The sequence below is a fragment of the Manis javanica genome, chromosome 17 (genome assembly GCF_040802235.1).
Source record: "Manis javanica isolate MJ-LG chromosome 17, MJ_LKY, whole genome shotgun sequence".
Classification (NCBI taxonomy): domain Eukaryota; kingdom Metazoa; phylum Chordata; class Mammalia; order Pholidota; family Manidae; genus Manis; species Manis javanica.
In genome coordinates, this window is record NC_133172.1 from 21,257,564 (window position 1) to 21,275,535 (window position 17,972).

At 41.7% G+C, this 17,972-nt stretch overlaps 2 protein-coding genes across 7 annotated transcripts in view; both read right to left on the reverse strand.

Annotated features, from left to right (window-relative positions):
• WDR88 (WD repeat domain 88) overlaps positions 1-2,708 on the reverse strand; it is a 37,885-nt gene extending 35,177 nt beyond the window's left edge. For all 4 annotated transcript variants that reach the window (XR_012126584.1, XM_073225678.1, XM_073225677.1 and 1 more), the window contains exon 1: positions 2,042-2,708. Coding sequence is in view for 3 of the 4 variants with exons in the window: in XM_073225678.1 (XP_073081779.1) it covers positions 2,042-2,500 (459 nt within the window). In the remaining variant the exon portion in view is untranslated. The remainder of the gene's footprint in view (positions 1-2,041) is intronic.
• A 638-nt stretch (positions 2,709-3,346) lies between these two features.
• GPATCH1 (G-patch domain containing 1) overlaps positions 3,347-17,972 on the reverse strand; it is a 38,143-nt gene continuing 23,517 nt past the window's right edge. The window contains exons 16-21 of one of the 3 annotated variants that reach the window (XM_073225550.1): positions 12,518-12,731; positions 11,031-11,138; positions 9,203-9,300; positions 7,785-7,936; positions 3,833-3,889; positions 3,347-3,622 (exon numbers count right to left, since the gene is read on the reverse strand). In XM_073225550.1, coding sequence (XP_073081651.1) covers positions 3,865-3,889; positions 7,785-7,936; positions 9,203-9,300; positions 11,031-11,138; positions 12,518-12,731 — 597 coding nt within the window. In that variant the 3' untranslated portion in view covers positions 3,347-3,622; positions 3,833-3,864. The remainder of the gene's footprint in view (positions 3,623-3,832; positions 3,890-7,784; positions 7,937-9,202; positions 9,301-11,030; positions 11,139-12,517; positions 12,732-17,972) is intronic. The other 2 variants (XM_017662347.3, XM_073225551.1) reach the window with 2 other exon arrangements.

A 17,972-nucleotide genomic window follows, 5' to 3' on the forward strand; every position in this document is an offset into this window, starting at 1 on the left:
TGCAGCACTTTTTACAATAGCCAAGAAATGGAAGCAACCTAAGTGTCCATCAGAAGATGAATGAGTAAAGAAGATGTGGCACATATACACAATGGAATACTATTCAGCCATAAGAAAGAAACAAATCCTACCATTTGCAACAACATGGATGGAGCTGGAGGACATTATACTCAGTGAAATAAGCTAGGCAGAGAATGACAAATGCCAAATGATTTCCCTCATTTGTGGAGTATAACAATGAAGCAAAACTGAAGGAACAAAATAGCAGCAGACTCAGAGCAGAGACTCCAAGGAGGAACTAGTGGTTACCAAAGGGGAGGGGTGTGGGAGGGCAGGTGGGATGGAAGGTAGAAGGGGATTGAGGGGTATTATGTTTAGTATGCATGGTGTGGGAGATCACGGGGGAGAGCAGTGTAGCACAGAGAAGGCACATAGAGGATCTGTGGCATCTTGCTGCACTGATGGATGGTGACTGCCTTGGGGTATGGGTGGGGTCTTGATAATATGGGTAAGTGTAGTAACCACATCGTTTTTCATGCGAAACCTTCATAAGAGTATATATCAATAATACCTTAATAAAAAGTTATTTTTAAATAAAATACACAAAGTAAAAAAAAATCTTTTTTAACTACATTGAGGAGTCTAAGGTATGCTTCCATTTATGTAAAAAGAAAGTGTGTGAGGGATATACATGTATGAGCCAGTATATGCACAAAATATCACTGTAAGGATACAGAAGAAACTGGAAACATCTGCTGCCTCTGCAGAGGGAAGTGGGAGAGTTGGCGGAAAGGGTATTATGCTAGGGAGACTTAATTATTTAAAAAAATATTTTAAGTATCTATTGAATTTGAATCTTGGGGATGTTCTATTGAAAATATAATTTTACAAAATACAATTCCTATGCTCTCCTTTAATTTTACTTACAAATCAGAATAAACATCATGACTAAAGCACAGGCACACACACTGCTTTTTCTTCCAACATGCTTCCAGGTGCAGAACCCAGGGCACCCCTGGCCAGGGTGGGGGGCAGGTACAGCCAGCAGACTGTCCCGGTGTTGTGGACTCTGTGTGGAGGTCCTCCAACAGCTGGAGAAGCCCAGGATCTCAAGCTGATCCCAGGCTTTTCTCTTGCACGACAGCCTCGCTGCACCCTTGGCAATGCAGGCATCCCTCAGGCAGAGATTACATTTCCCACCCATCTTGCATTGAACTTAACCACCTCCTTCCACCTGAGCATCTCCAGCTCAGGGAGATTTTCTTTGTTTCCTTCCGTATTTCTTTCCTCCTCCTGCATCCTCTCCCTCTCCAACACCTCTTATAGGTATATTGTATCTTCAGGATCGCTCCTATGTGCATCTTCTCATTTTTCTCATAATTATGGTTCCTTCACATTTTTTTGTCTGAGTTCTCAGAGAATGCCATGAGCTTGTTTTCTAATTTTCTGTTCCTACTCTGCTCTGATTTTTAAACATCCACAGAGGATTTTGTTAGGAAATCCCCTTTTTCATCCTCAAGAATTCTCTGTTCATAGATCATTTCCTCTTCCCAGCCACCAGCCTTTGTTTTACCAGTGCAATGTCCCTCAAGTTATCACTGAGAATACATAGTGTTGTTAGGTTTTTATGTTTTATTTTATTATTACTATTCTAAGTTTTCTGTTGCTTCTGGAGCTAACTGTTACAGGGGTGGGAAGGGCTCCTTCACTGACCATGGAGTGTGCACTTGAGAATATCACCCTGGGGACATTTAGGAGGTTAGGTTGGAGACCACAGGGGTCTGGGTTGGGTCCGGATAACACCCGCTTGGGATGTGGGTCCTCCTCCCTGAAGACAGACTTGTTTCTCCACAGATGGGAGCGGGAAGCACCTGGTCACCCCCATGTCCTCCAGTTGGTCCCACAGCTACTTTTGGGCCTTTGCCCACTAGGTGTGCCTCAGGCTGGGAAGTGGTGGGGGGATCCCTCACCTGTCCCCTCACATGCCCTCCCCGGGTATGGGGAACAATCCACTGCCCCTCCCTCAAAGGGCACTTCTGACCTTTGAGAGGGGCTCCTGGTTACCCCAGAACTTCTGGAGCACTGAGTGGGTCTCAGGTGGTGGCAACTCCTCATCCAGGGCCAGGGGGTCCAGGGAGGCCAGCAGCTCGTTCTGGCACCCCTCCAAGTTCGACATCTTGAAGCGGCCACAGGCCCTGGCCAGGGTCATGCAGGACAGCCAACCGGGAAACATCGCGTTTTTTAATTTGCGGGCTGTGTCGCTATCGTCATGCCTAGCGGGAACCGAGAGCGGCTGCGCGTGACACCTCTGGGATGTCCTGCCCTTGCCCGGGGCCTCTGGGGAGCTGGGGGTGCCTGGCGGCTGGGAGGCCATCTCGGAGCCCGGTAGCTGCCGGTGTCTGGCACCCGGGGCTGGCCGTGAACGGTGGCACCGCGCGCCTGCGCACCCGTGGCCGGCCTCGGGACTGGCGTTGCCTCCTCCAAGGCGGAACACGGTCATGCCCAGATAAATGGGCTTCAACTTCTGAGCACAAGAGGAATGAGGCAAGCATGTGAAACCAGTGACCCCATCCTCACAGCCTCCCTTTGGGGAGGCTCCCTCTCTCAAGGAGATTTCTGTGTGCTGTTGGTCTGTGTAGGGGCTCCTGGCCAACCCAATTCCCGTCCACAACAGATAAATGGTTAATAAGTTTTAGAATAGGCTCTGGATGAATTAAAATGCAGCGACTGGGGGAAAGTACTGACAATATATAAAAGCATGAAATAAATATCTGTCACAATGACAGTGAAAATAACAAAATGTCACCTCTAGCCAGGTAGGAGTCCCACAGACAGAAAAAGGAAGGATATCCCAAAATACTAAGGGTTGTCATCTCTGGGTGGTAGAAGTGATTTTCTTCCCTTTAAAATTGTCCTGATCTTTCTGTGATGCTACTTCGATTCTGTAAAAACACGTTTGCACTTTACTTTTCTCCAAAGGTCTCACAGTACAAGTGAGGCTGCCTCAGAGCAGGGACCCAGGGCTACACAGCACCGATCTGAAGCCTGTGTGACAGAGGGTGCGGATGCTCTTGGTCTTGGGGCCTGCGTCAGATACTTTGGTGACATCCACCCTGAGAGGCTGAGGCTACCTACCAGAATCCCAGCTTCTGGCACCCACCAGGCTCCTGGCCTCCACCATCAGCCGTACTTCCAAGGAGAACAGCAGTGGGAAAGCTACGGCTTCCCTCTCAAACAGGTCCTTAAATAAGTCCAACTGTTCTCACCTGGACCTGGCTTTCCTCATAACAAAACTAAAGAAAATTCATTCCTTTTTTAAAGTTTCAGGAAATAAAAAAATCAAGAATAAAATAGAAAAATTCCATTTTAATTAGATGTACATTCTGAATTTTTTCCTGACAGTAACTGAAGTTAAAAATAGAAACCAATTTCTGCAACCTTCCAAGGCAGCCTTTGAAATGTCAAGGTTTTAAAAATTATTTTACAGCATGAATTTACACATACATACAATCTGTACAACGTATTAACTTAGTAATCAACAAGCTTCCATCACGGAGATCTATCACTGGGACAGGCCAGGGAAGAAGTCAGTTACTGCTTCTTTAGTGGAAGACGTTTCAGTCTGGAAAAGGAAATAAAAGATAGGAAGAAGGAAAGTGAGATACGAACTGAAAAACCAGACAGCTCCATGGGGGCTGAGCATGCCAGACCTCCTGGAGTCACAGTTGGCACATTTGCACTCATAAAATATAGAGGATGACCACATACCATGAAAACATCATGTGATATGATTTCTTAAAATGCTTCTTCATTACTACCAAAACTCACCCACCTCTCATATTAGGATCTGTTCATAAAAAAGCTTCACACACTTAATCTCATGCATGACCTTTGGGAAAGAACCAAAAAAAAAAAAATGCTTGCTCAAGGGCCAAAAGCTCCCTGTCAACCTTCAAGGGTGTCAAGGGCTGCCAACCTTAAATCCTGGCTTCGCACACTAGAACATTCACGGCAACTCTACTCACCAAGAGGGGCTTGGTTACACTGGCTCAGATCCTTGATGTCCCCAAATGTCCCCCAAACAGAACAGATGGAAATTTGGTGGTGTACTCACACAAAGGAACACTCCATGGCAACGAGAATGAGCCAGCTGCTGCCACACAATACGGAGGAGTCTCACTAGCCAGGTGCAAAAGAGCTTATACTATGTGGCTCCTTTAAGGAAAGTTCCAACACTGGCAACAGTAATCAGTGGTGACAGAAGCCAGAGAAGTGACTACCTTTGGGAAGGGGGAGGGATTGCAAGTGGGAGGAGGTTTGGGGGAGCTTCTGGGGTTCTGGTTTATTCCTTGATCTGGGCGTATTCAGGTAGTGAGAACACATGGAGCTGTGAACTTATGGTTGCTCCACAGATATGTACATGTGCACTAAAAAGTTTACTGAACTGTATGATTCCCTATCTATGAAATTCTGAAATGGACAAAACTGACAGGGATAGGAAACAAATTGGTATCTCTTGGGGATGGAGTGGGGGTCAGGCTGCATCTGGCACTGGCTGCACTGTCGCTGCAGAAAAGCATCAGGGCCCTTACCAAGAGTGGGTCTCCATGCCAGGGCCAGGGATGCAAATGAGACCCACCTGGTCGTGACCCTCAAAGGGCCCCTTCCAGAAGACAGATGCAGAGAGCGGAGCAAGGCACAAACGATGGAGGGGTCCCCTGCAGGCTCCCTGGTGAGAACCTAGGAGGCTTAGTGGGGAGGGGCTATGGAACTATACCTTTAGCAACCACAAGAGCAATATTTAAATGCACCCTTCTGGCCCTGTACTTTCCCATCCCAGGCCTTCCTCAGGGAGAGGTGCTCGCAGGTATGGTAGAATCCTTCTAGCCCTCTCCCTGTATGCGCATGTGTAGATATGTGCATGCAGGGAAATAGACTTCACATCAACAATACCAACCTGTATACACAGTTCTGTAGCTTTTGATCTCTTACTGGTAAGTTTCAAGTACCAATCAAAACACAGCTATCTGCCCATGCATTCTGACTGCCCAATCGTATTCCACAGCATGCTAGCCAAGCCCAGCCCACCACACCCTCCTGAGGGGCACTGAGGGACTTCCCTGTGTGCAAAAGCAAATGCTGCCCCATAGGAATGATGTATCAAATGGCCCCAAATGGTCAAGAGAGATGAGAGCAGGTGTTGGGGAGGTTCTGTGGGCCTAGCCATGTGACTTAACCTCCCTGGAACTGGCTTGCCCAGTTGTGAGATGAGGTGAGCAAGCAGAGTCATGTGAGGATGAAATGAGTCAATGTCCATGGTGCCTGACCCACCCCATCACTACTGGCACAGCCATGTCATGGTGCTCTAGATTAAACTGAAATGTTCATATGCTCTGTATTTCTGAATCATTAGGATGCATTGTCCATTCAAAAAAAATAGACAAAAGGAGGATCTCAAAAGATACTTCTCCAAAGAAGAAATTCAGATGGCCAACAGGCACATGAAAAGACATTCCACATTGCTAATCAGGGAAATGCAAATTAAATCCACAATGAGATATCACCTCACACCAGTTAGGATGGCCAACACCCAAAAGACAAGCAACAACAAATGCTGGTGAGGATGCGGAGAAAGGGGAACCCTCCTACACTGCTGGTGGGAATGTAAATTAGTTCAGCCATTGTGAAAAGCAGTATGGAGGTTCCTCAAAAAACTCAAAATAGAAATACCATTTGACCCAGGAATTCCACTCCTAGGAATTTATCCTAAGAAAACAGAATCACAGATTCAAAAAGACATATGTACCCCTATGTTTACTGCAGCACTATTTACAATAGCCAAGAAATGGAAGCAACCTAAGTGTCCATCAGTACATGAATGGATAAAGATGTGGTATATATACACAGTGGAATATTATTCAGCCATAAGAAGAAAACAAATACTACTATTTGCAACAACATGGTTGGAGCTAGAGGGTATTATGCTCAGTGAAATAAGCCAGGTGGAAAAAGACAACTACCAAATGATTTCACTCATCTGTGGAGTGTAAGAACAAAGCAAAAACTAAAGGAACAAAACAGCAGCAGACTCACAGAACCCAAAAATGGACTACCGGTTACCAAAGAGAAAGGGGTTGGGGAGGGTGGGTGGGAAGGAAGGGATAAGGGGATTAAGGGGCATTATGATTAGCACACACAATATGGGGGCGGGGGGCACAGGGAAGGAAGTATAGCACAGAGAAGACAAGTCATGACTCTGTATCATCTTACTATGCTGATGGACAGTGACTGTAATGGGGTATGTGGTGGGGACTTGATAACAGGGGGGAACGTAGTAATCACAATGTTGTTCATGTGAAATCTGGGCATAAGATTTTGTATCAATGATACCTTAATTTTAAAAAATAGACAAAAAAGAACAAGAGGGTGGCACTTGTCTTTCCAGGGAGCAAAATATACTACATAGACAGAAAAATTAAAACAGGGTGGTCTAGAAAAATACAAAATGACTAAGAAATCAGAATAGACAATCCATGAATAGGTTCATCTGAGCACAGGGATTTAGAACATATTCAAGCCACACTCCCCTGCATGAGCTATGGACTCCAGGTGGCAGTGAAAATGGTAACTTCCAGGCAGGACCATAACACTTTCAGTGCCATCCTCCCACCTGTCCCCCTCCCCATTAGGGCCACATGCTGAAGTGGAGCAAATTGGGATCCTGAGTACCTTTCCCAGTTCTATTTATGCTCCACTGTGCTTCACCACTGGGATGTGGGTATTCTTTTCATTGTAGCTAGCACACTTACCATGTCAAGTACAATTAGGTATCCATTTGGAGAAAGCTGAGTTAGATGCCTACCCTACTCTGTTCACATAAAACAAAACAAAAAATCCAAACGGATGAAACAGAAAAACTGTAAAAGCAAAAGAATAGTATATGTACATATAGTATATGTACACATACCAACAAAAAAAATTGGTAAAATTGAGTGCACCAACAAAATTAGAGCTCCTCTACAATAAAGAGAGTTTAAAACCATGATAGGTAACATACTAAAACACAAAGGGTCAATAGCCAGAATAATTCTTTTGTAATTCCTAAAAATCATTGAAACAGTATGTAAGACCCAGTAAAACAAACAATCCAACAGAAAACCGACCACCACTATGCAATGGACATGAAGAAGCTATTCGCAAAAGGGCCCACGGCAAAGGCTGAGACACAGAGGACAGTCTGGGAAACGCAAGTTAAAATGAGCTGCCATTCTTTACCCATCACACTGGCAAACGTTTGTGAACTGTTTATAACTGATGTAACAAGAAACTCTCTTAATTTTAATAGATATAGCTACTTCTGGAAACAATTTAGCAGTATTTATTTATTCAACATGTTCCTGCCCTACGGATTTATGCTACATAAACTTACATTATTTATATTAAAAATGCACAACAAAGTGTGTGTGTACATGTTATGTGGGCATGTGCATGTATGTGTGGGGGTGTGGGTGTGGTTGTCTGCACAAAATCTTGAAAGTTACATATAAAGCTGACAGCAGAGGCCGCAGTAAGAGAGAGGTTTGGGGAAGTGGTCAAGGCCATTATAAGCCTGATGTGAAGGTCTGAGTTTTCACAGTGATTATTTATGCACCTAGCGTATATGTAAGTAAAACTTGACTTTTAAAAATGCCTAATTAATCTACAACTTTACCATCCCTGACCTTTGCCTCTAAGCAAATACATCGACCAAGCATCTGAGCAATTTCTGAGGGCCCCTCTCCTACCGTCTCAGCAGTTCCTGGGGTGACATGTCCACAGCTCCTTCCTCGTCACTCTGGCTATCACTGCTGCTGCTGCTGCTCTCAGAACTACTGCTTTTCTCTGATTTTTTACTCTTTTGCTTGCCTTTGTGTTTGTGCTTCCTGTGTTTCTTTTTCTGGAGAAACAAAAAGATGGAGGTAACAAATGGGTATTTCTCTCCCTAATTTGGTCCAAAGACAGGCTACTGAGGCATTTGTTTACTGGAGTCATTCAAAAATAAAACACCCCATTTGGCATGAGCTTTAGCCTAGTATGGGGCAGACCAGGACACACAGCTGTGCACACTTTCAACCATATACATACTGACTAAATTGATCCTCTAGCGACAGACACAGCAGAACCAAGCAGATGTAGGCAGGACAGCATCTCGACACTGAACCCCATCTTACCCAAGGTGACCCCTACCACCTCCCGTGAACCCGACTGGTCCATTTGGTTAGGCATGTGTGATAAACTACACACCAGGATGGTAAGCGCCCTCAAAAAGCCCAAAAGAGAAACTGGTGGAAAGTCAGAGAAGAGCAGATACACTGGTAAGAAACAAATGAGTTTGGTTTTCAAACCTGTCATCATCAATTTTTTTCCTTTCACTTCATAGGAACTTCTATCATCTTCCATGCTTAGGAGCCCTTTTTCCTGGAAGCCAATAATGCAGCTGTTTCTAAACAATTGTACTACTAGCCAGACCACTTTGGGTACCCAACACTAACACTGGCCAAATTAAAAGCCTGTGCTGTAACTGAAAAGACATGTGTGATGAGATGGGGGATGTCCACAGCAAACGCACACACTACTCCTTCTTCAAGTTTCCTTTACTTCCAATAACAAGCTGTGGACCAAAGTCTCTATTTGTAATGAGGACAAAGTAGTTGAGAAATGTTCAAAATAACTTCATGTAATATTGAATGAAGAACTAATTAATACTATTTTACTATTTGACATTCAACAGTTACTCTAGGATATTTAAATGTCCTTTTTTCCGACTTCTCAGTGTTCACAAATAAAAAAATATTTAAGTACAACTGAATAAATTAAAAACATTTTTTTATTTGTGAACACTGAGAAGTAGGAAAAAAGGACATTTAAATATCCTAGAGTAACGGTTGAATGTCAAATAGTAAAATAGTATTAATTGGTTCTTCATTCAATATAAACTGAGTAAGTCAAAACATTCTGTCTGAAAGACAGTTTCTGAAAACTGAGGGTCTACACTGAATGGTAATATTTCTGTCACAGTGTGGAGAGACCTGTGTGTTCCCAGCTAGGCTGGCTTGGCCACCAGATATTCTCTTCCACTGGCTTCCTGTGGCACACCCAGAGGCCCATCTGGGCGATAAAAGCAGAGGCCTCACACCCCACAGGACACCCAGAAGTTCCTCACCTTCTCTTTCCTCCGTCTGTGCTCTTTCTTGGTCTTGTGTTTTTCTTTGTTCTTTCTATGTTTCTCTTTCTGAGGTACCTCGAGTGTCTGACGAGCATCTGAAACACAAATGCAATAAACATTTGAAGTATAGGAGAAAACAGGCTAAATTATTGAACTAGGATTCCGACTTAGATGGAATGTTTACTGTTAAGGCAGAACCCCTGCCCTGCCTCATTGACAAATAGATCAGCACATTATGTTGTAGCTCTATATTTAGAAACTGCCAGAAACCTCAGTGTAAGACTTGTGTGATCCAACCAGTATCTTGCCACAGCCTTATCTGCCAGATGACGTCAGATGAAGATAAAGTCAGACAAGCCTTTTGTAATTTAACACCCTCAGGTAAGCTCGGAGACAGACCAGGATCTGAGCCTCAGCTCTGCTGCCAGCTCAGTGATCTCTGCCGCATTGCCCACCCTCTGCAATATTCATTTCCCCATCTATAGAATAAGGATAGTAAGAATCCCTGGGGACATAGGACTAGAAGGGACCATGCACATGAACCCCACAGCCCACAATCTGGCACATAAACACTTCTCTCTCATGTCATCCTCCCTTTATAAGAGCATATTCTACACACATTTGCCTAAGTAGAAATACTAAAAAGCTAGTATCCAAACATATAATGTATGTAACCATTAAAAATGATTACGCAAGTTGCATGAGCCTAAATCCACCACTTCCAAATTCTGACCAAAATGGTTTTTATAGGTCATTAACTCCCAGGTAACCAAACCAGCAAAAATTCTGGTGGGAGCAGAATTTTTCCACTATTCCAAAAACAGTGGAAGCAGTGAAAATCATTAAATCAACTTTTCCTACCTAAAGAAAAGTTTCAAGGTGTTTCAAGAAGCATGGATATTTTCCAAAGCCAGTTAACAAGTGCCTGCAAATGCCTGGTCCTATAGTTTGGTCAGATATTTCAAAATTTGATCTCCCTAAACTTTTTTTTTAATGCTAGACTTTGAAAAACATTTCCCCTCAAGAGCCCATAGACCAAATTAAGTTATTAACTATTACAAGGATATCAAAGACAATCTGGGAAATGGATATAAATAACAGCTTTCTAGTGCTAACACACAACTAAAGCAAATAAACATTCACTGTAATTTTCCAAACTTTGTACTTTTTACTCTCTGCTTTTTATCATCTCTTTGAAATCTGGGTTAATCAATCAAACCAATATTAATATGTGGGCACCATAGGAAACTCTAAAGTAGATAATAGAATTATATGTTATTTACACACCTGGGCCATTTCAGGTGTTTGTTAAGTCAGCCTTCAAAGAGATCATAAAGCAATCTAAACATTTTAACCTGAGGTATCAGTTTAAGATGGCCCTGGACAGAGGCTGTTAACAGATAGACACTGGGGGAGGAGGATGAACTATAATTACTTCTGAGTTTTACTTACTAACCACATTAGCCCAAGCATAAAAAGCCTCAATAGTAACCTTTTCCCTGCAATTCCCCAATTCCCCTCCCATCTGTGTGTCCTAGGTCTTTACTTTTAATTTCTATAAGTGACAACATTCAAGACACATAGGACTCTTCTGTAGGTCTGAAAGTTAAAAATAGTTCAAAGGTCTATGAGGATGCAAAGCAATGACTATCATTAGGCACTAGGTGGAAGTAATGAGTCTCAAAATGATAAAGCAGAAACACAAATGTATGTATCTGGTGAGTTAAGTTAGATGGGTAGAGATAACAACACAGGCAGTGTTGTCCTGTCTCAGGGGGACACAGGTGCCAATGCAAACCAGTGAACAAAGGCACTCCCGACTCACTGGGGCAGAAGACAGGAGGCAGCTGCGGGCCGAACTCTTCTCTCTCATCTATTTGCATCTTTTTTATCAGGTAGGGAGGCGCAGGCTCCTGCCGTGCTGGCTCACCAGCTGAAAAACACCAGAATATTAATGCCATATATTTGCCCAATACTAATGCATTTAAGTCTTTAAATCAATGTCTGTTTCTGCCAGAAAACCTGTGCTTTTCTCCACCACTTTGCTTAACCAGCACACACCAGGTATGGAGGACACAGCAGTGGACATGCAGACCCAACCTCTGACCTCATGGACATTTGAGCTAGGAAGTCAGTCACACCAGGGCATCTGCACCCAAGTGTGCCAGGGGCTGTAACACGGGGGTGGGGGCACATACTCATCACCTAACCATCACTGAGACCTGAGGATGCCCTCAAGGAAGGGCTGTCTAAGAAGAAGAAAAACTTACAAACACAGATGTAAGGCTGTATCCCAGCTCAGAAAGCTTAATTTCACTTAAATTATTAAAGAGGAGAAATACTGAATATAAACAAATTCTCATGTTCACATTAATAATTTCATTTTTTAAACAGATGACTAGGTTTTCAGACAGAAGAGAGAAAAACAGAGTGTGGAAAAATATGCATCAAAGTGTTAACGGTGTTTGTCTCTGGGAAGTGGGGTTCTAAGTGACCTAAGCTTTTATATTTCTGTAATTTTAAACTTTTAATATTCAAGCATATATGACTTTGTAATAAAAACTAAGTTGTTCTTTTCCCCACAGAAATAAGAAATAGGATGACATTTGCAATCACCTAAGAACAAATGATATTTTATACTGCTATGTAACTTTTTGATTAAAGGCTCTCAAAAATCATACCCAAGTCCACCACAGACTGACGGGCAGGCAGAACATTCTAAGACTGAGATGGGCCATGCTTTCCACCCACCCATGATCTAAAATGTCTCCAACCCCTTCAGCACCAAACAGCCTTCTTTCCTGTGCCACATGCCAAAACTCCGAGCTGGGGTAAACAGAACAAGTAGAACAGGCTACTAACCAGGTGCCAGACTTGAGGCAATGAGTACAGACACCATCTACCAAGTACTACTATGGTCAGGCCACCGCCCATTTCAGGGTGGACCCAGAACATCCAAATGCCCTAAAGGGAGGAATACAGGAGAGCCCCTGCATATCTCACGACCAAACGTTTTCCGATGATCCTTAGCCCCTCATCATCAGGCAGGTAAAAAAAAAATTTTTTAATGAAAATTTTACTATTTTGTAATTCTTCTCAACTAGGATAATAAAATCAATACAATCAAACATAGCTACCCTAAAAATAAATGTGAGATTTATACCAGACAGAAAAAAAAAAACTGCTCCACACCAATTTAAAATCATTGATTGTTAAATATCCTGGTTTAAAATTACACACTACACAAAGCAGCAGGTTCTCTAGAAACATGATCATTTTCTTTAGGCCACAGAGTCTGAAATAGTGATGTACCCTGTGCCATAGACGCTGCTGCCAAGTCAGTCTCTTGGGAACTTCTGGAGTCAGCCTCCCTGGTACCCGCCTGATCATCCTCGCTGTCGCCTTGCTCATCCTCAGAGGATGAGGACTTCTCATCAGAGGAGCTGGCAAAGATGGCCTTGAATAAGTCCATGGGTGGGCGGCCCCCTTCTCCTTCAGTCTGTGAATCCGCACCTTTGTTTACCATCTGTATGAACAGGGGAATAAGAGTCAAGACGGAAGAAGTAAGGCAAAAGGAGTCAACTATTCCAGAACACACACACACATACACACATTTATGCTCATGTACAGGGTCTGCACACCCACACACCACCTAACAACTGTAGAATGTGCCAACTGATAGCATCAGCTGAAGCCTCTCATGGAGATAGGGAAGAACTGCAAAGGACTCAGAAAAATGCAGTAGGAACTAGCACAGTGCATCTCTCCTATTTTCAAGAGTCTATCCGAGCCTTCAGTGGTCCAACATTAAGTAATGAAGACAGTCTACTAGTTTGAAAATGCTGAAGAGAAAACTGAGCCCTCTGCACAACAGGGAGGAAGCTGGGAGCACTCAATAAAATGGTCACAGAACTCCCTTCACAACTACACATCACCCTTCTTAAAAGAAGCCCAGGTACAGACAATCAGACCCAAATAAAGAGGCAGTACCTTTATACACACTCCATTAGATAGACAAGGAGCAAAGGTATGAAGATACGGCTCCCACGCCTAACAGTTCATCCCCAGCCAGACACAGGGTAATCTGACATGCTAGTGTAAACAGCAGCAGTGAGAGAGCCCCACGACGGGCTGAGGTCAGAAGCCTCACCAGTCCTTCCGTTTTACCACGGAAGAACCCAGGTCACAGACACAATGATGCACTCACGGTGCACACCAGGGGTGGGTCTGGATCCTACCCCCAGCTCACTTTGCTCATAGCCAGCGCTCACGCCCCTGTACACCTGCAATTTCTGGATCAGAGTTACAAATACCCACATGAGGAAAACTGGCATAAGAGAGTAGAGTTTGTAGTTTTAACGTAAACTCTCTTCATAGAAAAATGTAAAGAAGGAAAGTATATCTGTCCCCACTAAAAATAACCAGGGCACTTTGGAGAAAGGACTGATTCTAGAGCTGGGGCTGAGAAATAAAAAGATGAGCCCAGAACAACCTACTGTGTCCAGAAAGCAAGGACATGCTCAAAGAGTAAGAGGAACATAGCGGAAGCACATAGAAGCCAGTGTCTATGTGCTTGAAGGGGCTCCAACTAGCCAAACTAGACAATTCGAGCATTAAAATAAATAATGATAACACTGAATTTATCCCTTTGGAGAAAACAGGAAAGCAAGGGTCCACAATGACATAAATAAATATAATAAAGATATATATATATATTTAATATACTAATATATAATAAGCATATTTAATATATAACTATTTTTATAATGTATATCATAAAAATACATATAAATATATATATGATGGAGAGCAGGGTACTTATTATTTCAAAACTCCTAAATACTTAACAATAAATAAGTAAAAATTAATAGGAAATTAATAAATTGAAGTATTTATTAATTAAAGGGAAAAGACTGACTTTGCAGTGGAGAAGCCTGGCAGACATGAATTTACTCAGGTGATCAAAGTGAGCATCAGTAATGGGACAAACCGACACCACACGCCACCTGAGAGGAAGCGGTGAGAGCAGAACGGTGTCCCTTCTGAGATATTCCTGCCACAAACGCGGAGCCTGAATCTAATCCCGAGGAAACATCAGACAAGCCCAAACTGAGGGACTCTACAAAATACTGGCTTGTAACCTTCAAAAGTGTCATGAAATGAATATCAAGTTGAGACTGAGGAATTGTTCCAGACTGAAGGAGCCTAAAGAGATAACCACTAAATGCAGTGAGTGATGCTAAGCACATTCTTTCTGCTACAAAGGAAGCTCCTGGGACAACTGGTGAAACTTGAATGCATCTGAGGATTAGATAGCAGAAATGCATCAATGCTTATTTCCTGATTTTGATGCACGTGTTGCTGTTATAGAGGAGGATGTCCTTCTTTAAAGAGAATCCTTCTTTAAAGAGAACACAGGGATAAAGGGTATCTGGTTGGCAAATTATGCTCAAGTGGTACAGGAACAAAATTATCTGAACTATATTTAAACTTTTGAGATTGTTACAGAATTTTTTTCAATTATGCAAAAATCAGGTGAGAAGACAGAGATAAGAAAAATACCATATGATTTCACTTATTTGTGGAATATAAAAACAAAGCAAAACAGAAGAGACAAAACAGCAGTAGACTCATAGACACTGAGAAGTGACTAGAGGTCACCAAGGGGGAGGGGCTGGAATGGGTGGTAGGGAGTGTGAGGGGGATAAAGGGGCACGATAATTTGCATCACAATGTAAGTTGGGTCACAGGGACGGTAGTACTGCATGGAGAATATAGTCAATGATTCTGTAACATCTTTCTACATTGATAGATAATAACTGCACTAGAGGGTGACGATTTAATAACATGGATTAACTGCTGAACCACTGTATTGTACATTTGAAACCAATATAAGATTGTATATCAATGATACTTTAATAAAAAAAAGTCAGGGGAGAGAGAGTGACAGTAAAGCACAGGATATCATGGCAATAATTCCCTAGAAAAGTCATAAATCTTATATCATAAACCACAGATCCCAGTGTCACATGCATTGACCACAACTGAGTGACAGCTGGCTAATATCTTTGTTCACAGACAGTTCTGGCCTCTAATAGTATCTCTATTGTTAAATGTACAAACATAATTGTACATGAGATATTCAACTTTTAGATAGCTACAGAAGCTGATCTTTTCAGTTGCCTTTTTCTGAATATAATAGGAGTTAAATAACAATCACACAAACCCACAACATCTGTATTTGCAAAGCTCCCTCACCATACTCCAACCTTCCACCAAAAGGTATGCACATTCACATTTGTGCTGACTCAGAAAGTTTTCAGAGAAAGATATTAAATAACCCAGGGAGGGGAAAAGACCTTCCCAAGGCCACATGGCTAATAAATGAAAAAGCAAGAACGAAGACTTTTTCCAGGAAAAAATTATCTAAACACTACCTCAACATGATTTTTGAGAAAATCTATAAGGCTTTCTAATCTAATGACCATATCACAGAGGCAAAATCCCTGAGTAGGATTTTATACCATTAAAAAAAGTTACAGTAAAAACCCAATGGAGAGGTTCCTGGTGGCACCTGAAAGAGGCTCTTGAAGAGGGGAACCCTTTTCTCTGACCACAGGAGCTGTGGTCCCAACAGTCTGGAATGAATACAATTGCTTCCTCCCACTTACTCCCCTCCTGACACTTGACCCCAGCCACAGATAAGATCACAGAAAGTGCAAGCCGTTACAGGAAACTAAAGTCCCAAGCTTTCTGACTGGAGGGTGTGAATGAGGAGCGCAGACAATCACAAAGTGTCAAGAAAATCATGTAGAGGAGGAGCTCCCCAGACAGATCCTACAGAGTGGTTATGAGCTTCTGATTCACCTCGGGGCTCTCCATGTACGAATCTGACTCTAAATAGCAAACCAAAGGTTTTGACGACAGAACCATGGGATAAACTATCAGCCCGGTCCCAGACTAGCTGCTGGGAAGCGCACATGGGGGAAGTATCTGAACAGTACTATCAAGGCTCTGAAAACTGGAATGACATTTGAACCAAGACAGGTTGGAACCTGTAGCCTGAACCTAATTAGGTTGATTGTCGGCCAAAGCAAAACAAAACAAGCAAAAGAAATCAACATTCTTTCTAGAATTTAAACAAGATCCAGGGTCCCATAATATAATATTCAAAATGTCCAGTATACAACCCAAAATTAGTTGGTATTCAAACAGCGAGGAAAATCTCAGCTTGAAAAAGATAATCAACAGCTGGCAAATGACAAAAATGTTGGAATTTTGAAACAGACTTTAAAGCTGCTATTATAACCATAATCCAAGAATAAGTACAAATGAATGGGAAGATGAAAAGGTATCAGCAAAGAAATAAAAGATAAAAAGAAGAAACAAATGGGAATTTTAGAAATGAAAAATACAATAACTGAAATTTTAAAAAAATAAAAAATAAAAAATTCACTGGAAATTCAAGTCATGCAAAAGAAGGCAGTAAAGGAGAAAGAGGAACAAAAAAGAATGAGAACAAACATGTAACAAATAATAAACTAATAAATAATAAAACTGTAGACCTAAATTCAAGTGTCAACAAGTTACATTAAATGCAAATGGTCAAAACACACAAATTAAAACATAAAGCTTATGAAAATGTCATTTTTAAAAGATGCAATGACAATGACATGCTGCTTATTAAAAACACACTTTAAATATAATGAAATAGATAAGTTAAAAATAGAAAGATGGAAAAATACATAGTTTGCAAATTACCAGGGATAAAGAATAATATCACATGACGACAAAAGGGCCAATTCACCAAAAACATACAACAATCATAAATGTGTATACACCTAACAAAAGAGCTTCAAAATAAATAAAGCAAGTACTTTGGAATAAAGTTTGGCAGTGTCTTATTAAGTTAAATCTGTATGTATATATTACCTACCAATCCCACTATTAGGTACTTACCCTAGGGAAGTGAAAACTTACATTCACACAAAAATCTGCACATGAATGTTCATAGTAGCTTTATTTATGATAGCCAAAAGCAGGAAACTGCCACCTGTCCTTGAAGAGTGAATGGACCCACAAACTGTGGTGTGCCCACACAGTAGACTATTATTCAGCAATAAAAGGGAATGAACTATTGATGCACACACAATATTGATACTGATGAATCTCAAAGGTATGACACTGAGTGAAAGAAGCCAGTCTCAAAAGGCTATATATGTATATTGTCTGATTCCATTTATATAACACTATGGGAAGAGCAAAATGACAGAGACAGAATAGATCAATGGTTGCCAGGGCTTCGGGGTAAGAGGAGGGTATGACCAAGGGAATCTTTTGAGATGATGGTACCGTTTTGCATCCCGATTGTGGTAATGGCTCCACGAATCTATGTTTGTGTGAAAACTCAATGAACTGTGCATTTAAAAACTCAATTTTAATACATATTAATTTAAAAAATAAAATAAAACAATTTTAATGAGGCTCTTAGAAATAAAACCAATTTTTTATTAAATTCAACTTTTAACTTAAAAAGCCATTGGATACTTTCTCTATATTCTTCAAAAAAAGAATAGTTGTTACTTAGAAAATTATATGCTCTAATATGAATACACTGAATTTTGTTTCAGTTGTTAGTGCTAAGTGAAAGCCATTCCAGGCAGAGAACTTCATCACCTCGACTGAAATGATTAAAGCTATGACTGAAATTGTTGGACTATAGAGCAGATGTTAGCAACTATAGCCCATGGGCCAAACCCAACCCAGT